This window comes from Pelophylax lessonae (genome assembly GCF_965119305.1).
Source record: "Pelophylax lessonae genome assembly, chromosome: 6".
NCBI classification, from domain to species: Eukaryota; Metazoa; Chordata; class Amphibia; order Anura; family Ranidae; genus Pelophylax; species Pelophylax lessonae.
In genome coordinates, this window is record NC_138773.1 from 82,283,728 (window position 1) to 82,311,700 (window position 27,973).

The window sequence follows — 27,973 nt, forward strand, 5'->3', positions numbered from 1 at the left end:
TTTTTTGGTTTTACAGAGTTTTATTTAGCGCCCTCCAGTGCTAAATGTTGGCCTGGTATCGTTCAGATGTCCTCTAACACCTCAGCCACACAATGAACAAACCCTTTTGCCAAGGGGATAAAGGCCGATTCCAACATCTAGAGGACTTAGATAAAGCCAACCAAACATACAATAAACATTTTCCCCTACCCAGTGAAAAAAAAAAAATGAAACAAAAATAAGGTTAGAGATAAAGGCCCTCCGGGGTGCCTTCTTGTTTCTTGTACAAGACATTTTCTTTTGATTTCTTAAAATCTTCATTGGTGACCTTCATCCTCCTCTCCCGCAGAGCCATCAGGCCAGCCTCTGTACATATAGCCTATGGAGACAGAAAAGCATGGGACTTAGAAAGATTTGCACTGCTTTCTCCCTAGTTAATAAATTGCATTTAAAGCCAACACTTTTTTTTTTTTTTTTTTTTTAATTCTGGATAGATATATTGTCTGTGTCCCCACTAGGGAGAAGTAGGTTTGTCATAGTGACCATTCCTTCCAGGGCAGACAATGATGGGAAATTCAAAACCGTACAGTTGTCACTGAAACGTGAGGCAAGGGGAAATCTTGTAATACAAAGACCTGTTTTGTAACAGCTTGATTTCTCCTTATTTTCTGCACTTCATGTTACAACTATGAAAAAGAAAATGAAGGAAAATCTCCACAGAGGGGTACACACAAAATTGGAAAGAAAAAAAAATGTACAGGAATTTAACCACCCCAACGAAACCAGAGTTATATTACTTATGTTGGGTTTAGATACTACACTTTAATGTATACCTGTTATGTATAAGCAGTCAGAAAGGATCTCAAATGGCCATACCTTTATATCTGCTCCAGACAGGTCGTCTTTTGCCATGATTAAGTCATCCAGCGTGACGTCATCTGCCACGGTCATACGGCTGGTGTGTATCTGGAAGATTCTCCTCTTTGTTTTCTCATCAGGCAAAGGGAATTCAATTTTACGGTCGATGCGACCTATTGTGGGAAAGAATAAGTATTCATATTTTATATACAAAACAGCAGGAGATTTTTCAAGCAACCATTATCATACCAATGAGGTTCCTAGCTACAAAAAGTTGTTTTAGGCCTTTTCAGAAAAAAAAAATCCATATGTAAAAACAGAGTAAAATTTAAAAAATAAAACCAAAGTTTAGGAGAAAAATTTAAAATATACTTGCCTTACAAGGGTGTTGTGAGCCTAATGGCAAGATCCTAGGAATGCTGTGATACCAAACCTCATGAGAAGCAGCTTCTGCATGCAGACAGAGCCATCTCTTGCCAGATTTGGCATCTCAAGTTTTCCTAGCACCTTCCTAGAGAGTCTTTGACATCACACTCACGTAGGCACCGCGAGGCACGCAAGTGACTGTAAGCTATAGTTTTGACTGTCAGCCTAAAAGTTTAATTTTTTAAAATGTAACTGAGTTTTTATATAGATTAGGATAGGTGGAGAGGTCTACTTTGATAGGTCTTCTGTCCACCTGTCACTTGAATCCTTGAACTTGGATTTACATTGTTGCACAAAAGAAAGAATAGTCAGAAAAAGAAGGAGTAGTAAGAACCTGGTCTAATTAATGCTGGGTCCAGGGTTTCTATCCTGTTTGTGGCCATTATAACTTTCACATCTCCTCGAGAATCAAATCCATCCAGCTGGTTCAGAAGCTCCAACATGGTTCTCTGAATTTCTCTCTCTCCACCGGAGTTGGAATCGTATCTATAAAGTAAGGTGAGGGAAAAAATAAGCATGTGTACTCTGTCATTAGTTCTCAGATTACTGAACATGTGGCGAAGATTGGGCAAAACTATACCATTACAAACTAGTAAAACGGTTTGTTAAAGGAAACCCAGAGTTAGAGCAAAAGAGAAGCTGCTACTGCTGACCTGTCCTGTAAACATAAGCTTTCTGCCTGTCATGCTTCCATAATTTGAGTCCCAAGTAAGCAGATCGAAAGTTCAGAGCTAAATTGCTTCATGCAGGATACAAGCTTGTGACAAGGAAAGGTTTAAGCCAAAAATAATCAGCATTGCAGGTTGGAAACTAGTATTTTCTGAAGCAGGTCAGCAACAAAAGCCCCCATATTACTCTCGGCCTAGATTTCTGCTGCATTCTAAGGTAAATGTGCAGCAGAGTATTAGTAGAGTTTATGCAGCCACATCACTGCACACTTACCATTGTAAACGCTTTGAACGCCATTTATTTCTATCTAGAGAGAGGAGAAATTGCTCTGGGAAGTATAAACAAACCTCATACTTTCCATATAAAATTTCTCAGAAGTTTAAATGTGCATTCAATTTGATGCGTTAAAGAGTATCTAATACTGTGTGACTTATACCATTTAAAATCATATCATGCTTTGATTTGCATTTAAAAATGCCTTATAAAAGCATGCCATGTGAATGAAGCATAAGACATTTCATTTAAAGTGTTACTAAACCCACAAAAGGTAAAATGAGTCTGTATATGCAGTAAGGCATGCTTGTTATACTCACTGTGGAACCTAAGGGGTTAATCCTCTGCATTGTGTAAAATGGCTGTTTGATCAGGTCTTCTCTGATCCTCCCCTTATTCCACAGTCCCCAATCTATCTGCTGATAGTATAGAGGAGAGGAGGGGGGGGCATGTGATCGTCACAGGGCAAATCAGCACTGTCCAGACAAAGTCTGGGGTCACGCGGCCTCATAGGATAGTAGAGGAGAATGAAAACTCCTCCTACAAGCTTTAACCAGACACTGATAGAAGTCGCAAGACTGATGAGAAAAATAGGATTTTTGACTTACCGTAAAATAAATTTCTCATTGACAGACACAGATCCTGATCTTCTTAACCATTAGGTTATACTGCCCCCTACAGGAGTAGGACAATAGCCAGAAAAAGAACTTGACTACGCCTATGGGCAGTCCCAGGAGGTATACTCCCCCGCTCTGCTATAGGTACTCCGTTTTGTTACAAGCAGTGTCAGAAGTAATACAACTCCATAGAGGGGTGAGTGCTGTGTCAGTCAATGAATATCAGAGAAATGGATGTTACGGTAAGTCAAAAATCTAATTTTCTCTTTCGTTCATTGACGGACACAGCTCCTGATCTTTTTGACCATTTGCATGTCTAAAAGCATTGTCAAACATGAGAGGTGGGAACAGCAAAAAAAAAAAAAAATTCCCAAGGCTAAACTGTAGCCAACCAGCTAACAGAAGCTTACCAAAAGACCTGGAGCCCACGTGTAACGGATCCACCGGCACCCGACCTGATACCTCCGTTGACGGATGCTCCTAGTGCTTCACGAGGGCTCCAAGCACTCCAGACACCGTAACCACTTCAGACCCCACGAACCGCCGTGACTTGGTTAGGGTCTCGCCGTCTCCTACCCACCCTGGACCTATGACAAGGCTCCAGGTTCCAGTGGGTGAACCTCTCTTTCCCCAGAGAGTGCAGCAGGAAAAAGCTCTTCACAAGCTCTTACAAGAGCTTAGTGATTATCCAAGGGAGTATGAAGGACATAGCAATCCCTTGTAGCATATTCCCCGAATGAGAGACAGGGCTCTAGATTGAGGGTGAAGTATAACAACTTTATTGAACAAGAAACAGACTTTTATACAGTTTTCCCCCACAAGGTTACCGCCCAGATGGACCTGACATTCACAATCCAATGAAAAACAGTTTTACACCCCCATACAGTGTATACAAAGATATACACTGTGGAGGCAATCCCCCCTCCCACTTAGCAGCCAATCCACATATACATCCCAAAATAAGCTTATCTCAAGGCAGACAGAACAATGTGAGGTCATTAACATTTTACAATGAGACAGGCACAATTCACATTCCCTCTCAATACAAAAACAGAAGGGAAGTCTGCCAATGACAGTCTGTGCGTCTCTCTCACAGACAAGCACATGGAATACACTGTGTAAGGTGGTATTAAATCTTCATATTTTTATATGAAGATATGGTTGACAAATATTACTATCCCATCTGAAGCATTTCAAACCATTAAGCATCTGCTCCTCCCCTCCAGTGACGGTGAATACAGTCACCCCACGTGAAAAATATTACACCCCCAAAGAGGGAACAAGCCCCCTAAACAGCAGCCTGCAAAACCTTGCGGCCAAAAGAGGCATCCGCAGATGCCAACACATCCACTTTAAAATATTTTGTGAAAGTGTACACCGATGACCAAGTAGCCACCTTGCACACCTGCAGTGCCTGATGACAAAAGGCCCAAGAACTGAGCGCCCTCGTAGAGTGCGCCTTCGCAAGGAGAGGAGGAACCCGACTCATAATTGAATAGGCCTGAGTCACCATCTATCTGATCCATCTAGAAATGGTCACAGAAGAAGCGGATAGTCCTTTTCGAAGCCCATCTGTAAGCACAAACAGTGAGTCTAACTTCCTAAAAGATTCCTAGCTGCCAGGTACACCTGGTACGACCCACATCCAGGGAATGCAACGCAATTTCTTTGGGATATTATGGCCTGGGACTCACAGAAGGCAACACAATGTCCTCATTCAGATGGAAATCAGAGACCACCTTTGGCAGGAACGACAGACAGGAGCGAAGAACCACCTTATCAATGTGGACCACCAAATAAGGGGAACGACAAAAAAAGGCCACCTTTAGGGATAGCGTAAGCAGGGGAATCTCCCTAATATTTTCAAAGGGAGGCTTCTATAGAGCTGAAGGCACCAAATTGAGATCCCAAGGCGATAGTGGAGTCAAATGTCGAACCCCCTGAAGAAAAGTACGCACCAGGGAGTGCGTGGCCAAGGGTCGTTGAAAGAAGACCTCCAGGGCCGACACCTGACCTTTAAAATGGTACTCAAGGCCAATTTCTGCTCAGCTCCCTGTTGAAAGAAAGTCAAGACCAAAGTCACCTAAAAAGAGCGAGGTGAACACCAAGCGACTCACACCACGAAATGTACGCTTTCCACGTACGATGGTAGATCTTCCTAGGAGTAGACTTCCTACCCTTCAGTAGTTTGGGAATCACCGACCCAGACAAACCTCTATCCTTCAGCACCTGGCTTTCAACAGCCAAGCGGTCAAAGCCAGCGACTGTAAAGCAGGATGGAAGATTGGCCCTTGGGACAGAAGATCCTCCCTGAGAGGTAGTCTCCAAGGGGCGTCGGAGAGCAGCCGCACCAGGTTGGTGTACCAAGACCAGTGAGGCCAATCGGGGGCCACTAGAATGATAGGAACTCCTTCTGCCTCGATCCTGTGCAAGAGTCTCCGCAGAAGCTTGAGGGGAGAGAAAGCGTAAACCAGATGATACTGGCCCCAGGGGGCCACCAGCGCGTCTGTGGCGTCTGCTAATGGATCCCGTGACCGTGCCATAAACCTGTGCACCTTCTTGTTGAGCTGAGACGCCAACAGATCCACCTCTGGGGTGCCCCACCAGGGAGACAGCTGATGAAACCCCTCTGGATGAAGGGACGACTCCTCTGGGTCCAACGCCTGCCGACAGATTATTCGCCTGCCAATTTTCCACACCTGGAATGCGTACGGCGGAGAGGGCCGGAACAAAATGTTCTGCCCACCGAAGAATGCCGGCTACCTCCAGAGCTGCCAATACACTTCTTGTTCCACCCTCGTGATTGACATAAGCCATGGTCGTGGTATTGTTCCTTTGGATTCGGATTTGCAATGGACACCCCTGAAGGCGATCCGTCCAGTGATTCAGGCACAGGCTGATCGCTCGGAATTCAAGGACATTGATCGGGGGTCTGGACTATTCCAGTGTCCAAACTCCCTGAGCGGAGTTCCGACCCAGGACACTGTCCCCAGCCGGAATGACTGGCATCCGTGGTGACCACTGTCCAATACAGGGGGGAGAAAAGATTTGCCCTGGCAAAGAGCTGGAGAGCGAAGCCACCTTTTTGTTTTTCGGCTCAGCCAGATCTGACTGTCCAGAGACTTGAACACTTGTCCCATTTGGCTAAGATCTCCCTTTGCAGGTACCTACAGCTGCACGATTCTGGATAAAATGAGAATCACAATTTTTTTGCTTAGAATAAAGATCACGATTCTCGGAGTAACATCTTTTAAATTATACAAAAAAAAAAAAAAAATTGGGCTAACTTACTGTTTAGTCTTTTACCCAAAAAACTGCATTTGAAAGAATTCTGCAAATACAGTGTGACGTAAAAGATTACAACAATCGCCATTTTATTCTCTAGGGTCTCTGCTAAAAAAATATATACAATGTTTGGGGGTTCCAAGTAATTTTATAGCAAAAAATACTGATTTTAACTTGTAAGCAACAAGTGTCAGAAATAGGCTTAGTCTTTAAGAGGTTAAACTGCCCTCACTTACAGGAAGTCCATTCCTTTGATCTAAAAGAACGTAATTATACATTGTAAAGCATTGGGTTTAAAGTTATCTAGCAGCCTTAACAATGTTGCTAAACATTTGCTTGAGGCTCTTTTTTTTTTTTTCTCGACAGCTATGAGTGAGCTGAGAACAGCTCTGAAAGAATCGAGGACATGGTGTTTTAAGATCGTGAGGGAGGGGGGAATCGGAATCGCGATTTTTTAACGATCGTGCAGCTCTACAATGGAATTGTGCACACAGGACCGCCTTGGAGGAAGAACCCATCAGTCCCAGCATCCCATGCAAGTCTGGAGGGACGACCACCTGCTGGACAGCAAGAGGTATCGCAGCATGCAACTTCTGAAGTTTGTCCAGGGGAAGGAACACTCTGGCTAGAGCAGAGTCAGACTCAGATTAGTCCAGTTTTGTGGAAGGAACCAGAGCCGACTTCTGAAAATTCAGAAGCCAGCCAAACTCCCCGAGTCCGTATAAAGATGTCCACGTTGTTCATCAGAGCAGTAGGAGACTGTGCTCGCAAGAGAAGGTCGTCCAGGTAGCCCAGCGCTGCGATTTCTCACTGACATAACACCAGCATTGGAGCCAACATCTTTGTGAAGACAGAGACCAAATGGTAACGCCACAAACTGACAATGCTCCTCTCCCACGGCAAAGGGGAGGAAGCGTTGGTGACAGACATATTGGAATGTGTAAGTAAGCATCCTTGATATCGATAGAGGCAAGGAAATACCCCTGATACAAGGATGCCACCACCGTGCAAACAGACTCCATTCTGAACTTCTGTAAGGTCACAAATCAGTACAGGGCCTTGAGATCATAAATTGGACGCGCCTTGCCTTCTTTCTTCGGGACCATGAACAGGTTTAAATAAAACCCCTGAAAACGTTCGGGAGTTGGAACTGGAACAAATTCCCCTTGAATTAACAGATCTTGCAACACCCAGAGGAGGGCTTGCAAGCAGTCCAGGGACAGGACACACATTGGAAGGAAAGAACCTCTCCAGAGGGTAAGAATAAAACCTGATCTTGTAGCCGGACCGTATCACTTTGTGGACCCACATCTTGCATCAAGGAGGTCCACGGGTCCAGAAACCAGCAAAGACATCTCCCCACCCCCAGGCATGGGTGAGGGTGCACCTTCATGCAGAAGGAGCCTTATTTGCGGGTCTGGAGAACCCCACTTTGGACTTGCCAGACCAAGTTAGCTTGGATCCTCCCGAAGAGGCCTTGAAAGGCTTTGAACCCTTGTCAGCTGACCCAGAGGAACGAAAAAAAACTTCCTGTGAGCCAAGGACGGGCCACGTCTACGACGAGGTTCCTTACCCTTAACTAGCCTGCGGAAGAAAGGCGCTCTTCCCCCCCTGTAACACATTTTAATGATGTAATCCAGGGTAGGCTCCAAACAGGCGATCTCCTTGAAAAGGAAGATCAGTTAAGGCTTTTTTTTTTCTAGGAGGTCTGGTCCGCAAATCAACATTTGAGCCACAAAACACGCCTATAGACCACTGCTGAAAACGGCCATCTAGAAATCAGGGGAGCCGCATCCAAAGAAGTATCACAGATAAACTGTAGCCCCTGGACCTACTGGTCCGCCAGCTCCGCAAAGGCAGGGGGGAGCTGCTCACCCTCCAGGTCACGGCATAAAAGCTTAGCCCACTCGGTCAGCCCCCCCCTTCAGCTGATCGCCTGGTCACCAGTGGCACACCCTGCCCCAGCAGGTAGCCAGACCACCATACAACTCCGTATGGGTGGAGGGCGAAGGGGGGAGGCAGAGAGGGGGGATAAATGACCCACAGGACCATCAGACTCAAGTGGGGGGGGCCTAACGGGAAGAAGGGGAACCCAGGTGTCCGACCAGCCCAGGGAGGGGCCGCGTCCACCCCAAAACCCTCCAGGGGGAGGGGGATAGCTACTCACCATATCAGGAACTAGGCGGGTACCTCTCCAGACAAAACCTCCTCGCCATTTGAAATGGGGGGGGGGGGGGGGCTGTCGTCCAGGAGGAACGCTGCGACGCAGGCGGAGACTCCTCGGTCGTATGCGACCTCGCGCAGTGTTTAACTCGCAGGCCAGCCCCCCGTCCGGTAAGGCTATGTCGCGGCTGACCTAGCGCGGAGCAGTCGATTGTAGATCTCACAGGAAAAAGAACCAGGAGAAAAAAATTCTATCGAAAGAAAAAAATTGCCAGGACCAGAGATCCCAGCAAGGAACTAGGTCCTTACTCCTGATTAGACAGAAAAAAAAACCTATAGCAGAGAGGGAGTATACCTCCTGGGACTGCCCATAGGCGTAGTCAAGTTCTTTTTCTGCCTAGTGTCTTACTCCTATAGGGGGCAGTATAACCCAATGGTAAAGAAGATCAGGAGTTGTGTTTGTCAATGAACGAAAGAGAAAAGTTATTTTAGCAGTTTATATTTACTAAAATGATTGCATTTCCATGTTCTGTGTACTGTGGGAGACCAAATATAGTGAATGCAGGGTCCTGGGTTTAGTAACACTTTAAAGGAGATGTACAGCCAAAGCCCGTTTGGCTGTATATCTCCTATGGATCACAGGAGTGCAGATCGTCTGAAGTCCGGTCTCTGCTTACATCACAGATGTCGGTCTGCCAGGTGCCTGGACCGACACACGGCTCAGCCTCTCAGCGAGCCGCTAAGAGCCAGAGCTGGCCGCTCCCTTCACAGTCCAGTGCTCCAATGAGCGAGGAGAGGGCAGAGCAGGGAGCTAATGACCGACAGTCAGCAGCTCTCTGCTCAGGTAGCTGTCAGAACCGAGAGCTTGGTTCTCATTGTAGAGACGCTGGGGGAAATGTGTAGCATTGGTCCGATGCTGCATCCACCTAGGAAAGTATAACTGGGGAAAAACTCTGAACCCCATACTTCTCTTTAAGATGAAGCCTATGAAAATATTTTAGAAACACCATTTAAGCCAGTCAATCCAGTCATATATCCCATAAAAGCTCATTAAAAAGGTAGAATCAGTCTAGCAATCAGCCTCCTATAAACCCATGCGCAGCAGTGCTCACCCTAGGAGAGGGCAAAACGGCCAATCAGGATCTATAGCTTTGCTCAGTCCTGTAAGACTGACAAAGCAGAGAGATTAACTAGTGTGCTAATTTTTTACTGCTGGGGAGAAGAGCTAAGGAAACAAAGCTTCATCAGCCACTTTTCTTACAGCTAACAAACACACAGGTGAGTAATACTACTGTAAATTTGGAAGAGGACGGGGAGGGGCGAGGGTTGGGTGCAAACCATGGAATCCACTGACAACTAGGACACCAAAAACCACAACTAAACATTTTTTCCTATTTAACTTGCATACCTTTTCATGAACTGAATAATACATAATGAGTTTACAGTTGCACATTTGATACGGGAGAACCAAGTAAAACCACTGCCATACATTACCTCTTTGTGCCAATGGCGTCTATTTCATCAATAAATACAATGGACGGAGCGTGTTCTTCAGCCACTCTGAAAAGCTCCCGCACCAGCTTGGGTCCATCTCCCAGGTATTTCTGGATCAGCTCTGAGCCCACAACCCGCAGGAAAGTGGCCGATGTCTGGTTGGCTACAGCCTTGGCCAGAAGGGTTTTACCTATTATGAAGAGATTCTGATGAGCTTGGCAATATTTGGATAGACAAACAGATAACCAGTAGAGTCCGATACCACAGTACCTGTGCCAGGAGGACCATACAGGATGACTCCTTTAGGTGGTTTGATGCCCATTTCTTCGTAGTACTCTGGGTGGGTGAGTGGAAGCTCTACAGACTCCTACAATGCAGAGGACACAAAAATAGAACTCTTAGAAAACTTGTGTTCTCTTTATACAGCAATGGACACTTGCTCATGCCAAGAAAAAAAAACACCCCAAAGAAACATTTTTTTAGGCATTTTGTGCAAAGTAAGGTAAGCCGTGTGAACTCTACAGAAGCCCTCATTTTATTTTTCTTAGGGCCAATCCATAGTTGTTTTCGGATTGGACTTCCAGAAGCTTATACTGCACCTAAGCCAAATAAGCGTTTTGGGCCAATGTTTTGGATCTCAGCAGTTTATTTAAAAATATTCTATCTATAGTTTATTTTCTTTCACCCATAGAGATAAAGGATACAGCAGGTAAAATATCACACAAAAAGTGGAAGGAACTGCCATCCTTAAAAACTACATGAAAAGAACTTTCGTTATACTTTAAAATGACATCGTCCACTCTGGTCTTACACTCGTGATCGTATGTGACCCACATTGTGAAACCAAAAGGGAACACAATCTTCACTGGAAATTTTCCCAACCAGTCCCCAAGTGTTCTTTTTGCATGAGTAGCAAAATCCCATTTATTCCTATTGAGACCATCTATCACGCAAACCAATAATAGATGTCCTTTTTATAGCAATGGTTGGGATTTTGTCTGCATATGTGCAGAAGACATCAGGACTGGCCAGGAGTCTCCATCAGCCTCTGTTTGGTTCACTGAGGGTCAAACAATGTTGAAATGCCATGACTGGGAGACAAGCGTGTAAAACACTTTGGGGATAGGGTGGGGTATCATTTAAAAGATATTTCTAAGAGAGTATGAGTATCTCCTAAATAAAGGCTAAAATGCACCACATAAAAAAGCACTATTTAAAACACATTTTTAGCGTAGAAGTGTAAAGAGGCTCTAAATGTGCACAGATTTGCACACAGAAGAGTACAAGCATGCAAATGGAAACAAGGCAGAGATCAGTGTCTTTTTCTGGCTACCTTCACCTAGAATTATTAGGAATTTTAGGAGGTTTTAGTAAAACATACAGGGGTTGAACACCCTATTGCTAAAGCACTAAAAGCAAACCGAAAAAGGACATTAATACACGCTCAAAGAACAAACCTTAATTTCCTGAATCTGGTTGTCCAGTCCACCGATATCAGCATATGTCTCCTGGGGGGCTTTCTCTACTTTCATGACAGTTACCAAGGGGTCTGTGTCATCCATGAGAACACCAATTACTGCATGCACCTGAATGATACACAAAGACCACGTTTAAAAGGAGAGCTTACCAAGACTCAATGTTTACTGATAGTCATTACTGAATTTATTAAAAGTGAATGCCTATATAGATCTCAAAGTGAAACCTTTTATTTTGATGTTTTTTGTTTCTTTTTCCTGCCTGTTACCTCTTAGAATATTAAAAATAATCTTACCTTGTAAGTGTTGTTATATCTTTAAGCACTACTTTATTTACCTAACTTGAAATGTAAATTTGATATTGGCTTTGGGGATTATTGTGCATCTCCCCCTAAATAAATGTAGCGCTCCATCACAATACTAAAATCCTAATAATGAATAAAAAAAAAATAGGTATACATAAACAGGTTTTGTAACAGTAAAGTATAGCAGATGATCTCAGATGTCTAATAATCAGACTATTTATAAATCTACAAAATAAATCAAACAAACCTGTCACCTTACCCTGTATGGGCAAACTGACAGATTCACTTAAACCAAGTTCTCACACCTCAGGCACAGGCGGTATAAAATGCACTCTGGGATTGAACAAATGTTCAGTTATCCCTCACAACTGTTGTTCTATGATATACATTTCAAAGACTCACTTTGTGGTTTAATAGGACAGAGCAGCCCGGTTCCAGGAGATCTTTATCTACAAATGACAGGATGCTGACATAGTGCTCAGACCCGACAGATGTGGAAACGATGGCATGGTTGTCATCAATTATCTCCTCTAATGTGCCAACAGACATGGGAGTTCCCCGCAGGTCATCCACCTTGGACCTCTCCTCCTAAAAGGACACAGCAACAGAAATTGTGTTAATTAGGTTATACAGTAATGGCACAGACGTTAATGGCTCTGGTTCTGTAAATCCACGCCTGACATGTACCCAGGACACACCTTTAAAATGTAAAGCCCCACTCTAGTATGCTATTAAATTTGCAGTGGGCTCTTCTGCGCTGAATGAGGTAAATGCTTGCTATAAGACGATAAAGTGAAATTACTTACCTTATTCCTCACTCCCACAGTCTTCCTCCTCTCTGTACAACCAGTTCTCTCAGACCGCACCTGTTTGCTGCCTGGCCAGTCATAGCTTTCTAGAGTCATCATGTACAATGCAGCAATGTTTCTCAACTTCAGTCCTCAAGTACCCCCAACATGTCATGTTTTTAGGCTTTCCATTATTTTGCACAGGTGATTTGATCAGTTTTACTGCCTTAGTAATTACCACAGCCATTTCATCTGAGGGAAATCCTGAATACATGACCTGTTGGGGGTACTTTAGGACTGGAGTTGAGAAACATTGCAATGCAGGACCTGTAGTCCTGAAGAAAAAGCAAGTATATAGGTGCAAAAAAAAAAAAAAAAAAAACCTGAATGTCTGTACATTACCCAAATAATGTGAAAAATCTAAGTTTACAACCACCCCATTAAACACTTTATAGATTTGAAATGAGTCTGGTGGAGTGGCTGAGTGGATGCACACTGACTGTCAGTACACAAGCAGGAGAATACACCAGTCCGGGTTTGATTCATTCGATATTGCTAGTACAATTTAGTCTTATACACAGAGGCAGAGAAGTTCACTAAACAGAGTGAATGTATTTTTACATCCTTGTAGTTTTTTATTTGTATACTCCCCCCTCAGCTTGTATGGGGGCGAGAACACAGGGTATGTAATCGCTTAGGGGAAAAAAAAAAAAAAAGGGGTACATAATGCTTTTTCTATCTATACACAAATAACTTGCCTTTTATTTCAATTTTAAACCAAATGGGTTGTTTTACAAGGTGATGGTTTACAATCACTGTAAACAAGACTAAAGGGAGGAAAACATTCACAGGGGAGATATTGCCATTCCATTAGAGAGATACACATTAGTTACAATATTGCAGTGTGAAAAGATAAGGTGGTTTGTTGTTAACCCTTCTGTGTGCACGGATTAGCCACTGCTGTTTGGTCAAGTGCAAGGGAGAGATCAGCACTACACACTATACTGGAAAGCAAACTTTCAATGTACTATTATACTGTGGAAGGGAAACCCAAATCTACAGCACATTTTTTTTAGGTTGTTCCCCTTGAGGTAACATTTTGAGGACCTGACCTAGTACAGGCCTTGAATGTCAAATGCCACTGCAATATATCAAAAGTGTCCTCACCTCCTGCTTTTCCTCGAGAGGCTTCATCTGCTCCTGATTTCTGATAAACTCTTCTTCCATGAGGAGATAATCTTTAATTCTCTCCATTTTCAGGAGCTTCAGCCTACATTGTGTGTGTGGTGTTACTGCAAGACAAACAAGAACCAATAATGTTTACCAACATAGATTTGTTCATATAACCTGTTACTGACTTCCAGCAATAGCACTATAGGAGTAAATATACATTTCAATCAAATTCCAACTCTAATTTCAGCAGATAAAGACAACCTTCTGAAGAGCAACAAGCCATTCAGGAGGGAAAAAAAACAGAGGCACAAGGACCATCAAATCTAATCCATGGGTAAATCTTTGTCCATTCATTTTAACTGTGGACACCCTCAGAGTAAAGGCATTCAGTACATTTTCAAAAAAAAGACATTTTTTACTTTCTGCTACAAAACATATCCAATAAAATTTTTTTTTAAAAAATCAAACTTCTTCAATTTAGGTAAATATGTTTTCTGCTACATATTTTTGGTAAAAATTCCATTAAGCGTATATTGATTGGTTTTCCCAAAAGTTATAGCACCTACAAACTATGGTATATATATATATATATATATATATATATATATATATATATATATATATATATATATATATATACTGGAATTTTTATTTATACTAGTATTAGCGGTGATCAGTGACTTAGAGTGCGAATGCGATATTGCGGCGGACATTCAGACACTGACTTTTGACACTTTCTGGGAACCAGTGACCCTAAAACAGAGATCAGTGCTAAATATTTGCACTGTCACTGTACGGACACTGGCTGGAAAGGGGTTAAACATCTAGGGTGATCAAAGGGTTAAATGTGTGCCTAACCAGTGTTTGTGTGTACTAGGTGCTGTTTTTTCTAACTGATGTGATGGATTTTCAAAATCCATCACATCCTCGCTGACAGGACAGAGCTCTGCAATGTTTAACTAGGCAGACCTCCGTCCTATGTCTCTCCTCGCCGATCAATGTGTGCCGGTAGACATGCATTGGCCGGCACCAGCTGATCAGCATCTGCTGTAACTGTGCATGCCCCTAGGCGGAAGTGCAGAATCACGCATATATACGTGATTCTGAACAGAGCAGCCACCCAGTAGCAGTGGTTAAAATGGAAGTACGCAGAATCTGGTGCAGCTGTGCTTCTAGGTTTTATTGTCAAAGCCTAAGGGCTCTTTCACACGGGCGATCCGATCACATCCGCCTGTCAGTTTTTTAGGCGGATCTGATCGGATCCTCCATGCAGCTCTATGGGGCAGCGGATGTCAGCGGAGACACCTCAGCTGACACCTGCTGCCATCCGTATCCGATCCTGTCCATGAAATCTGGACGGATGGAAACCCTATTTTTCCATCCGTTCGGGGATCGTAGGAGAGCGGACAGGCGGTCCGCTCTCATCCGATCCCCCATAGAGAGCAGCGGGAGCTGTGACACCTCCCTCTCCGCACTGCAAGCGGAAACAGAGCTGTCATCCGCCAGTCCCCGCTGAGCAGCACGGATCCGCCTACGGAGGCGGTCCGTGTGAAAGAGCCCTAACTGAACAAGCTGAAGTTGTTGGTTACTATGCACAGCTGCACCAGATTCTGTGTACTCCAGTTTTGGTAAATTTCCACCAGTGTCTTAGAAGTAAAAATGGGCAGAGGTTTACCAATCTGAAAAAAGCTGCATCCAAAAATTGTCAAACAGTTTCAGAATAATGTTCCTGCAAACTGCAAAGACTTTAAATATATAATCTACAGTACATAATATCAAGATTCTGGCGAAATCTCTGTGCCCCGAAGGGACAAGGCCGAGACACAATAATGGATACTCATGATCTTCGGGCCCTTTAGACCGCACTGCATCAAAACAGGCATAAATCTGTAGTGGACATCACTGCATGGGCTCAGGAATACTTCCAAAATCATTGTCTGAACACAGATCACCGTGTCATCAAAAAATGCAAGTTAAAGCAAAAGTATCATGCAAAGAAGAAGCAATATCGGACCATGATCTAGAAACGCCGCCATCTTCTCTGGGCTAAAGCTAATTTAAAATAGCCTGTTGCAGAGTGGAACACTGCTCTGCAGTGAGATATTGACTTTTTTGGCAGCCATGGGCACCGTGCCCTCTGGACTAAAGAGAAAAGGGACCTTCTGGCTTGTCATCGGCCTTCAGTTCAAAAGCCTGAATCTCTGATGGCATGGGCATGCATTTGTGCATATGGAATGAGCGACTTGCACATCTGGAAAAGACCATCAATTCTGAATATATTAAAGGTTTTTAGAGCAGCATATGCTCCCATCCAGATGTCTTTCATTTGTATATTTCAGCAACACAATGCTAAAACACATACTGCATCTATGATAACAGCATTGCTTCGTAGTAGAAGAGTCCAGGTTGCTGTACTGGCCTGCCTGCACTCCAGACCTTTCACCAATTGAAAATAGTCGGTGCAGCTTAAAACAAAAAAACATGACAAAAAAGACCCAGGGCTGTTGAGCAGTTGGAATCCTATATCAGGCAAGAATGAGACAACATTTCTCTTCCAAAACTCCAGCAACTGGTCTCGATACCCAGACGTTTACAGAGTGTTGTTAAAAGAAGAGTGGATGCTGCATCGTGGTAAATATGGTCCTGTCCCAACTCTTGAGACGTCTTGCTGCCATCAATTTTTTTTCTTAAAATGATACATTTTCTCATTTTAAATATTTAATGTTTTATATTTTCTATTGTGAATAAAATCTGAATTTGTGATATTTGCAAATAACTGCATTCTGTTTTTACGTAGATTTCACAGCATCCCAACTTTTTTGGAATTGGGGTTGTATATTTCAGGTACATCAAAACAAAAAGTGTGCAAAGTTTACAGTTAGTTTTTTTTAAATCAGACACAGCCTGAGTAGTAAAGAATGTCCCTTGCCAGCATGTTCCATGGTGGGACCCTTGCCCTCTGAATAACCTCGATCTCTCTGCAGATGTACCGCCACCCCCACGGAGTCCAAACCAGAGCTCCGCAATCAGCAGAGAACATACACTTTGCTAATTGCAGAGCTTTAGGTCAGATTCAGAAAGGGGCATGCAAGACCACTACAATAACTATAAAATAAGACATCTTCTTCCCTACAAAAAGCAATGGTCCCACTCTGCAACTGCTGGCAGAGGACAGGCTTTTCTACTTCGGCTGGTTGTTTTAGGAAAAAAAAAAAAACTATAAAAAAGACAGCGAACGCCTTCTAATGCACCTGGAATGTATTCAGCAGAATTAAACTGAAAGTTCAATTAGGCTTTAATACACAGCACTCACCAAGAGGAAGTTTACTAGCGGCATCAGGCCCTTTCGTCTTCTTTTTCTTCTTCCCGACTCGTGTAGGTACTGGCGGCTCATACTTCTTCTTTTTATCCTAATGTAACATACATAGAAATAAATGTTACGCTGGCATCAGCCTGCCTTTAATTCTAGGCCCCACCACCACACACAACCAGAGGAAGGTTAGAGATTTCAGCCCTGATTTATAACTTGCATTTTTATATAAGAATTGTGATATGTGAACAAGTAGGAAGAGATTATTCACAGTTAAATTTGAAATTAAACTCCCCCCAATGGGCAAATAAACCACACTACTACACAATGAAACAGCTTATGCTATGAGGTGCAAAGAATGATGGGTAAAGTGTGGACACCTACATTTACCAGATTTCAATAGCAGGTTGAGCTGACTGACTATTAAAGTAGTTCTAAAGGCAAAACATTGTTTACTTTATGGTGAATGACAGGATAACACCGCCAATCCTGACACCCTGCGCACAGAGGTGAAAGCTACTAAAAAGGCCACCTTCTGGGACAGCATAACCAGGGGAATTTTAGGAAGGTTCTCAAAAGGAGGCTTCTGGAGGACTGGGAGTACCAAATTGAGGTTCCAAGGCGGCAACAGAGACCGCACCGGAGGGGTCAAGTGCCTAACTCCCTAAAGAAAAGTACTTACCAAGGGAGTATGTGGCCAAGGGCTTGTTGAAAGAAGACCGCTAAGGCCGATACCTGACCCTTGATAGTACTCAAGGCCAGTTTCTGTTCTACCCCCCCATTGAAGGAAGGTCAAGATCCAAACCACCGAAAAAGAGCGAGGATGAACCCCAAGAAACTCACACCAACGCAATGTACGTCTTCAGCGATGGTAGATCTTCCTAGAAGTAGATTTCCTAGTTTGTAACAGCGTTGGAATCACCGACTCAGACAAACCTCTATCCATCAGCACCTGGCATTCAAAAGCCAAGCAGTCAAAGCCAGCGACTGTAAAACAAGAAGGAAGATTGGTTCTTGGGACAGCAGATCCTCCCTGAGAGGAAGCTTCCAAGGAACGTCGGCGACCAGCCACACCAGATCAGTGTACCAAACTGGGCGAGGCCAGTCTGGGGCCACTATGATGACCGGAATCCCTTCTGCCTCAATCCTGCGTAGAAGTCTGGGCAGAAGCATGAGGAGGGAAGGCGTAAATCCGACGATACTGACCCCACAGAACCTCTGCACCTTTCTATTGAGCCGAGATGCCAACAGATCCACTTCGGTGATGCCCCACCGGATACACAACTGATGAAACACCTCCAGATGAAGGGACAATTCCCCTTGGTCCCACGCCTGCCGACCGAGGCAATCCACCTGCCAAATTTCCACCCCGGGAATGTGTACAGCGGAGAGGACTGGAACAAAACGTTCTTCCCACCTTAGAATGCCAGCTACCTCCATAGCCACCAGGACACTTCTCGTGCCCCCCTCCCCCCGGTAATGGACATAAGCCATGGCATTGTCCGTTTGCATGCGCACTGGACGTCCCTGAAGACGATCCATCCAATGTTCCAGGCAGTCTGATCGCTTGGAGTTCCAGGACATCGATCAGTAGTCTGGACTCTTCCAGCATCCACACCCCCGAAAATAATTTTTGCAGAAGACGCTTACCCAGCCAGATAGCGGTCACCAGGGATGCCAGCCTGTCCAATACAAGGGGAGGGAAGAAGGATTTGCCCAGCCGAAGCACGAAGCCACCATATCAGGGACTCTTTCATTCCCCGGCTCAGCTGGATCGGATTGTCCAGAAACTGCGGATTCTTGTCCCATTTGACCAGACTCTCCCTTGCAGGGACTTTGTATGGAACTGTGCAAACGGAACCGCCTTGAAGATAGACACCATCAGGCCCAGCAACACCATCAGGCCCAGCAAACACATGCAAGTCTAGAGGGATGACCATCTGCTGGACAGAAGGAGACGAATTGCAGCCTGCAATTTCTAGACTTTGTCCAGAGGAAGGAGCACTCTGGCTAAGGCTAAGTCCAGAGTCAGACCCAGATAGTCCAGCTTTGTGGATGGAACCAGAGCAGACTTTTGAAAATTCAGAATCCAGCCAAACTCCCTCAAGCGCGTATGGCGATTTCAAGGTTTTCCACCAGAACAGTAGGAGACTACGCTCGCAGAAGGAGGTCGCCCAAGTAGCCCAGTACCACGATTCCCCATAGGCATAACAATGCTAGCACTGGGGCCAACAAGATGAGGAACAGATGCAAGACCAAAGGGTAACGCTAAAAACGGATAATGCTCCTCTCGCACAGCGGAGGAAGCGCTGGAGACCGACACATATTGGAATGTGAACGTAAGCGTCCTTGATGTCGATAGAGGCAGGGAAGCCACCACCGTGCGAATAGACTCCATTCTAAACTTCTGCACTCGCACAAAGCAGTTCAGCGCCTTGAGGTCCAGAATTGGATGCACCTTGCCTTCCTTCCTGTGGACTGTAAACAGGTTTGAGTAAAAACCCTGAAAACGTTCCAAACTCAGAACCGGTACCATCACCCTTTAAAGTAAAAGGTCTTACTCCGCCCCATAAGAGCCTGTAAGCGGACGGGGGGACAGTCGTACGTTGGAAGGAAGAACCTTACCGGAGGGTAAAGAACTAAACTCGATCTTGTAGCTGGACCGAATAACCTCGTGGACCCACTTGTTCTTGTACCAGGGGAGTCCACGGGTCCAGGAACCAGCAAAGACGTCCCCCCACCCCAGATACGGGTGAGGGCGCACCTTAAAGCCTCGTACACACGATAAGATTATCGGACAAATTTTCTTTAGTTTTTTGTTGCATGCTAGTCTCATATGGAAAGTGAAGAGGTTACTTTCATATGAAAGTTCTCGTACAACAGAATTCAACTCCAGAAGTGATGTCATGTGTTGAATTGTTTTGGATGTATTCTTTAGTTCCTGAGCATGCCAAGTCTTGCTCATATGATTTTTTTCGGAGGAAAACTGTACTAATTGAACGAAAAAAGGATGTTGTGTTTATGTACGATAAAAATTTTATAGCTTGCACATCCAGTTTTTGTCATCCGAAAATTCGTAATCGGCTGTCGAAAGCACTATACTAATGATCCAAAAATCGGCAGATCGTTCTTCGGATGAAATTGTACTTCCGATTTTCTTATCGTGTGTACGGGGCTTCATGCTGAAGGGGCCTTGCCCCCGGGTCTGGAGAAGCCCGCATTTGACTTGCCAGACCAAGTTCGCTTGGATCCTTCAGAGGCCCTGAAGGGCTCAGATTCCTTGTCAGTCGACCCTGAGGGACAAAGCAACTTCTTAGGAGCAGAGAAGAATGGCCCACGTCTAGGACGAGGGTCCTTGCCCTTGGTAGTAAAGGTACTCTTCCCCCCTGTGAGACCTTTAATGATGTCATCCAGGGTAGCATCAAACAAGCGATCTCCTTGAAAGGAAAGATCAGTCAAGGCCATTTTAGAAATCTGGTCTGCAGACCAGCATTTGAGGCAAAAGACACGCCGAAGAACCACTGCTGGAACAGAGAGCCAAGCCACTAGGTGAGCCAAATCCAAGGAGGCCTCACAGATAAACTGCAGCCCCTGGACAAACTGGTCCACCAGCTCAGCAAAGGCAGGGGGGAGCTACTCCTCCCTCCAGGTCATGGCACAAAAGCCTAGCCCATGAGGTCAGAGTCTGCGACAACAGGGCAATGGTGATATCAGCCTCAGTGCCGAACAAGCCAGGGTGTACACAATGCGGGCCACAGCCTCCACCTTCCTCACAAGGGCCACCAGACTGATGAGAGGGGTGCCTAACCGGAAGGAGGGGAACCAAGGGGTCTGACCGTCCCATGGAGGGGCCCACGTCCACCCCAAAACCCTCCAGGGGGGGAGGGACAGCTACTCACCATACCAGGAACCAGTCAGGCACCGCTCCAGACAGAACCGCTCGCCATCGAAATGGGGGGGCTGCCGACCAGAAGGAAAGATGCGACTCAGACCAAGACCCGGTCCTATGCAACCTCGCAGGCCGTCAGGGGGGCTATGTTGTGGCTGACCTAGCATAGAGCGTAGGTCTGCACGCGCTGGCGAGATTGGGGTGACCGCTGGATCTAGATTATTCAGCCTGTCGCCCAGTCTGGCAGTTGATTGTAGATCTCACAGGAAAAAAAATTGGATCTAAAAAGGAAAGAATTTGCCAGGACCAGAGATCCCAGCAAGAAACTTGGTCCTGATTAGGCAGAAGAGTATACCCCCTGGGATTGCCCATTAGCATAGCCAGACTTTTTTTGCCTAGTGTCCTACTCCTGTAGGGGGCAGTATACCCAATGGTTAAGAAGATCAGGAGCTGTGTCCGTCAATGAACAAAAGAGAAATTAAAGAAACACTTTGAAAACACATCAGATCTTAATGGGGAAAAATATCATACTGGATATCTATACTGATATGGACTGGGTAATGTGTGAAGAAGGAAAGGATGCCACATTGTTTGATGGAAATGAAAATGAACAACCTACAGAGGCCCGAATTCACAGACACCCAAAACAAAGTGAAAAAATTATGCAGCAGGCTAGTATATTTTGCTGGAATTTCATTGCAAAATGGTACTCTGGTAGTTTGTATGGCCCCCACGTGCTTGTATGCATGCCTGACAACATCGGAGCATGCTCCATGCTCCTAATGAGACAGCGGATGGTGTCCTAGGTTATTTCCTCCCAGACCAGAGCATCACTGAGCTCCTACCTGGTGGTGTCAGATGCACCAAAACAATGTCCCAGAGGTGTTCTATTGGATTTAGGTCATGTGAGCGTGGGGACAATTTAATGGTATTAATTCCCTTCATCCTCCAGGAACTGGCTGCATACTCTAGCCACATGAGGCTGGGCATTGTCGGTTTGCTGTGTCTCCCAGCACAGTCTCAAGAGCATGGAGGAGATTCCAGGAGACAGGCAGTTATCTCCAATCTAGGAGAGCTGGAGCGGGCCGTAGAAGGTCCTTAACAAACCAGCAGGACGGGTATCTGCTCCTTTGTGCAAGGAGGAACAGGATGAGCACTGCCAGAGCCCTACAAAATGACCTCCAGCAGGCCACTGGTGAGAATGTCTCTGACGAAACAATCAGAAACAGACTTCATACTTCCTGAGGGCCCCGACCTCCTCTAGTGGGCCCTGTGTTCACTGCCCGGCACCGAGGAGCTCAATTGGCATTTGCCATTGAACACCAGAATTGGAAGTTACGCCACTGGCGCCCTGTGCTTTTCAGAGATGAGAGCAGGTTCACCCTGAGCACAAGTGACAGACGTGAAAGGGTCTGGAAAAGCCATTGAGAACGTTATGCTGCCTGTAACAACGATCAGCACAACATGTTTGGTGGTGGGTCAGTGATGGTCTGAGGAGGCATGACCATGGAGGGACACACAGACCTCCACAGGCCAGACAATGACACCCTGACTGCCATTGGGTATCGGGATGAAATCCTTGGACCCATTGTCAGATCCTATGCTGGTGCAGTGGGTCCTGGGTTCCTCCTGGTGCACGACAACGCCGGGCCTTATGTGGCAAGAGTATGCAGCCAGTTCCTGGAGAATAAAGGAATTAATTCCATAGAATGGCCCCCATGCTCGTCTGACCTAAATCCAATAAAACCCCTCTGGGACATTATTTTTCTGTCCACCTGACGCCGCCAGGTTGCACCTCAGTCTGTTTAGGAGCTCAGTGATGCCCTGGTCCAGATATGGAAGGAAATACCCCAGAACACAATCCGTTGTCTCTTTAAGAGCATGTCCGACGTTGTCAGGCATGCATACAAGCACATGGGGACCAGACAAACTACTGACCATTTTAAGTTGCTGCAATGAAATTCAGAAAAATGGACTAGCCTGCTGCATCATTTTTTTCCCCCTAATTTTCGGGGTGTCTGAATTTAGCCCTCTGTAGGTTGATAATTTTCATCAAACTATGTGGCATCCTTTCGTTCCTAACACATTACCCAGTCCATATCAGTATAGATATCCAGCATGATTTTTTTGTCCCCATTGAGACCTGATGTGTTCTCAAAGTGTTCCTTTAAATTTTTTAGGTGTGTGTGTGTGTGTGTGTGTGTGTGTGTGTGTGTTGCTCTATTCTAAGTCTTATTTTTTAGTAGAGTGAGGAAGAATAAAGAAGCCTCAAACAGGTTTTTGTTACCATTTGTGTCTCTCACTTCCAGCTGTGTATCTAGGAAGGTAAAGAAAAATGCTGCAGATGGAACACAAAACACCTCGGGGGGGTTCTAGCCCTTCACAATTATACAAGACTAGAAAAAAAGTTTTGACAGGGGTTTAGAGGTAATTAACCTTTTCAGCTCTTTGGACTTGTCCACTATGGCCAAAGCTTGGAGAGGTTGAAGCGGTAGTAAACGCCGATTTTTAACTTCTATCTACACGTAAGCCAATAACAAGGCTGAACTGTAGGAACAGTTAATATCTCCTAAACATGGACTGTTAAGGAGATATTCACGTTACAGGGGTCGCTGGAGGGATCCATTTTATAGGCAAGTCTGTCATAATGTGATAGTATGCAGTCATATGCTACCACATCATGACATTAACCTACCGATTTTACAAAAGCTCACTGCAGCAGTAGCAGCCATGAGCTTGTTTCTATTTTCATCAGCAGGCTCAATGGATTTCTGTAAAATTGATCTGGGGGTTGTAGAGCTGTCTGATTACTTTTATGTTACTTTTTAAAAAAAGCCCCTGGCTGCTGGCTTAGTAATTTTGTGTTACTAAAAAATCTGTACATTTAAAGGAAAAAAAAAACATTACGATTTAGAAATAATTTTATTCCTGCTCTTTGATTTCACAGGTTCGGTTGACAAACAAGCAGTTATGCTGAACAAAATCAAAGTTTCAATGCCACAACACAGCGGTTATTACCTTGTCATCTTTTTTGCCTCCCCCGGGCCCGTGACCACCACTCTGACTTTGACCCTGAAATAAAAAAGACCAATCACTATTATTGTCAATGATTTTACTTTTAACAGCATCAGTTGGACTATGAATACCTTGTGGTGCTATCTAGCAAAAAAAGAATAATTGATATAGCTTATACAATTGCGACACCAATCATATTGTAGTTGAATATTAGAAAAAAGCTTTTCTTTTCAATCTGCAGTCACTGTAATTTTCTGAAAATGCAATATGGCTACCTGGAGGAGGTATTCTATACACAGAATATTTACTGAACACACCCCAGAAACATTTTCTGCTTGTGTGATTGGCTCATTGATTTTGGTGAGATACTCCCAATAGGAATTCATGTCTAAAAGGGATGCAGACCCAGCAGCTTTCCTCATGAATGCTCTGCAGCTGATTGATAATTATGAAACCACTCCCATTAGACTCAATGAGCACAGTGGCACAGAGAAACACACAGGGATTTCTTCAGAACAACAAAAGATGGGAATCTGCAAAAAGTTTGTTAAAATCCTTGCAATGTACAGAGATCACCCAGAGGGTAATGTTTTTTTATCAACAAAAGTGGAGTTACGCTTTAAGGAGCGGGGCCGCCGCATCCTTAACAACCGGTGACTTATTCAGCGGTCAGTGGGCTTTCCCTGTTGACAGCTAAAATGTAAATGAAATCCCGGCAATCTCCATCCACCGATAAGCCAGAGAGCTGCGTCTCTCTCCTTCCTCACTGGCTATGGAGACAACAGCAGGAAATATTGGCTCCTGCTGCTGTCAATCACAGCCAGTGAGAAGGAGGGGGGTGGGGCCGAGCAGCTCTGTAAGTGCATGGACTCGAGATTGGCCTCACGAGTGCTCCCATAGGAAGAGGCTTTCTATGGGGGCACTTGGCAAAGGGAAGGAGCCAGGAGCGCTGGTGAGGAACCCCAAAAGAGGAGGAACTGCTCTTTGTAATACCATTGCACAGAGCAGGTAAGTATAACAGGTTGATTATTTAAAGTGGTTATAAAGCCTAAAAATATTTTACCTCAAAGTGGTTGTAAACCTAATGCGCAGCAATTAGCAAAAACATGCACCGTGTTTTAGTTTTGGTAATACAAATTGAAAGCACATTTGTTTTATCTCCGTTTTCTCATCCCTGCGCCTGTCACAGCCCTCCAGAAAACTCCAGTCCATGGGTGTGTCTACAGGCCGGAGCTTGGGAGGCGGAGTCGTGGCTTCATTGGACTCTCCCTCCCATCCATGCACTCCCCCTGGCAATCACACTAGCTTGGCTTAGCATGAGTCTCCTCCTATCTATTAATCAAAGGTGAGGGGGCATAGCACCAACATTTTTTGTTGGTGTCTGGATTTTTTGCATTATTAAAGCGGGGAGGATTAGAGCTGACAGACTGCTCTTTTCACAGGCAGAGTAAGGGCAAGTGAGTTGTGCTCTTATGCTGTAATAAACTATTTGGTTTACATTCTGTTTTTTGGGTTTACAACCATGTTATTGCATTCCTTGGATTAAGGTAAAAAAATGTTAAGGCATCAGGATCCCCCTTTATGTTTACCTACCTGAGCCCTCATTCCATCCAGCGCTGGGCTGTCTGCAGCTCTTCTCTCTCCTCAAATCCTGCTGTCACTAGCTTTGCTGCTGTGCAGCAGTCATTGGCTCCTGCTGCTGTCAATCAAAGCCAATGACCGGGGTGGGGGGCCCCGAATCCCAGTTGTCTGTGTCAATAGACAGGCAGCGAGGCTCAGTAGTGAACCTGTGTCTTGTTACATGCGTTGCCCTTTTTTAATGCTCCTTACTGTAGAGACCAGTTACAGGTGTGGGCAGTAACCTTTTGTTTGTGTTATGGATTATATTGGCCAGGCAATGCACTGACACCTTTGCTGCCATGGTGCTATAGGCTGGGTGTTCAGTGTGCCCCTGTGCCTTCAAGAAGGGGTGGGCTCCCTCCAAGTATATCTGCCCTACACCTGTCCATTAAATGCATGTGCTTCCATTGTTGGAAACTCACAAAATTTAGAGTTAGGACCACAGAAAATGGGGTGCCTTGTCGGGGCTCTGTGGCTTATGCATGTATTTGCAGATGTGTGCAACTAAACCCCTGTTTTTAATGCATACTGTTAGACAGGTCAATTTGGTTGGTCGCAGACTGGTCAATAAGGAGAGCTTGGAATCTTTGTGTCTTGTTTCAGGAATGAACCTGAATGAGTGCCCCTATAGAAAGCCGCTTTTTATGGGAGCACTCGGGGGGGGGGGCGACCAAGGAGCGTCGGTAGGCGACCCAAAGAAGAGGAGGTTTGGGGCCCCTCTGTGCCATGTCATTACACAGAGCAGGTAAATAGAACATTTGGGGGGAGTGGGAAATCACTAACTGCTTCCTGCCAGCCATATAGCAAAATGACAGACAGACGGGAGCACTCTTGTTCTGGTCTCCCCATTCTTGCCACGTAGCGTGGTGATCAATAGTGCGCCATGTCCCTGGGACACAGGGCATCACCAATCACGATAAAGAGCCTATGGCATAGGCTCTTTACCGTGTGATCAGCTGTGTCCATTTACAGCGGATTACAATGTAAACATGAATTGCTGGTTATTGGCATTCCTCTCCTCGCGCACTATGAGGACAGCGGGTAAGCGGCATTCCTCAGCGGGGACATCTGCACTTACAATTAGTGTCCTGGTGATCAGTGCAGCCCCACCAGTGCTGCCTCATCAGGGCACATCAGTGATGCCTGTCCGTTCCATCTCATCAGTGCCACCTCATCAGGGCACATCAGTGATGCCTGTACGTTCCATCTCATCAGTGCCACCTCATCAGGGCACATCAGTGATTCCTGTCCGTTCCATCTCATCAGTGCAGCCTCCTCAGGGCACATCAGTGATTCCTGTCCGTTCCATCTCATCAGTGCAGGCTCCTCAGTGCCACCTTATCAGGGCACATCAGTGAAGGAGATAAAATTACTTGTTTACAAAATTTTATAACAGAAACTAAGAAAAAAACATTTCTCCAAATGTTCTGCCTTTTATTGTTTGTTTAGCAAAAATAAATAAAACCCCCCAGTGGAGACTAAATACCACCAAAAGAAAGCGCTGTCTCCAAAAAATGATAAAAGGTTTGGGTACAGTGTTACAAGGCCATGCAATTATCATTCAAAGTATGACAGCGCTAAAACTTGACCTGGGCAGTAAGGGGGTTAAAGTGCCCATTATTGAAGGGGTTAAGTATGCATTTACACGAGGGACACTCTAAAAAAACATTCATCACTTATAAGAGGGCGGAAGTCCAGAAGCTGCCAGGAGACGACCTCTTCCTCTGGGTTTATTTATTTTTTTTAAGCAAAACTAAGATTTTGAGAGCTCTAAACGCGAGCGGAGTCAGTTGCTGGCATGTTATGTTGTGGCTTGGGGGAGGCAGTAAAACTGCAGACTATTTTTTACCATCCCCCCACTTAGTGAGGCCTAAAGATATCTGTGCTTTGATGGAGTTCCATTAGGGTGTCAGATTCCTGGACTCACTGGAAACACCAGAGGGGCCCCATAGTGACTACAACACACTAGTCCCAATAGGTGTCAGTGTCCCTTTATTAGCAGCAGAGTCCATAGGAAACACATACTACAGTCACAACGCTTCTATCCGTGGAAGGACACAACTACAACTCCCAGCATATCCACTCGGCCGCCAGCAACACTGCAGCTGAGGGCCCCGGACATGTCACAGCAGTGTCTCCCCATGCTGGGGCCCCCGGGTGGCACATGAGCCCCTATGGGACCCCGTTGTACCGGTACAGCCCGGCTTCCATGAAGGAAAAGATGCTCACTCACCATGTCCGCCGCTTTCTGCTATTCCCGGAAATACGTCACACTACGGCGACTCAGCAGGTCCAGCCCTGGCCCCGCCTTCCTGGGGAAGAACGCGAAGCTGCAAAATGACCGCTGTGTACATAGCAACCAGTCATTGACCTGTGGGGAGTCTTATCCTTCCTCACTTGTAGTATTATAAAACATAATTAGAGCGAGGGCGGGCATATCACACCGACCATAGGAACGGAAAACGGGATATATCGGGCCCTCTGCGGTCTCCTGAGTCATAGAGAAAGGGAATGAGAGGAAACAAGGCCAGAAACCCTGACAGCAACACCGCCACCTCCTGGGGGACAGCCAGCATCACACACTGGGCGGACTGCATGGGGCGCGCAGGAACCAGAGTATGGGAAACACAGGAG

At 45.2% G+C, this 27,973-nt stretch overlaps 1 protein-coding gene across 1 annotated transcript; it reads right to left on the reverse strand.

Annotated features, from left to right (window-relative positions):
- Positions 1–27,606, reverse strand: PSMC1 (proteasome 26S subunit, ATPase 1). The gene is made up of 11 exons (XM_082260863.1): positions 27,573–27,606; positions 23,723–23,776; positions 16,819–16,915; positions 13,500–13,624; positions 11,947–12,132; positions 11,222–11,350; positions 10,035–10,131; positions 9,765–9,954; positions 1,598–1,749; positions 856–1,010; positions 1–358 (listed from the first exon to the last, which is right to left on the reverse strand). Exons 1-11 carry the CDS (start codon positions 27,573–27,575, stop codon positions 224–226), a joined length of 1,323 nt encoding a protein of 440 aa, XP_082116989.1. The 5' UTR covers positions 27,576–27,606; the 3' UTR covers positions 1–223.
- Between the last annotated feature and the right edge of the window lie 367 nt (positions 27,607–27,973).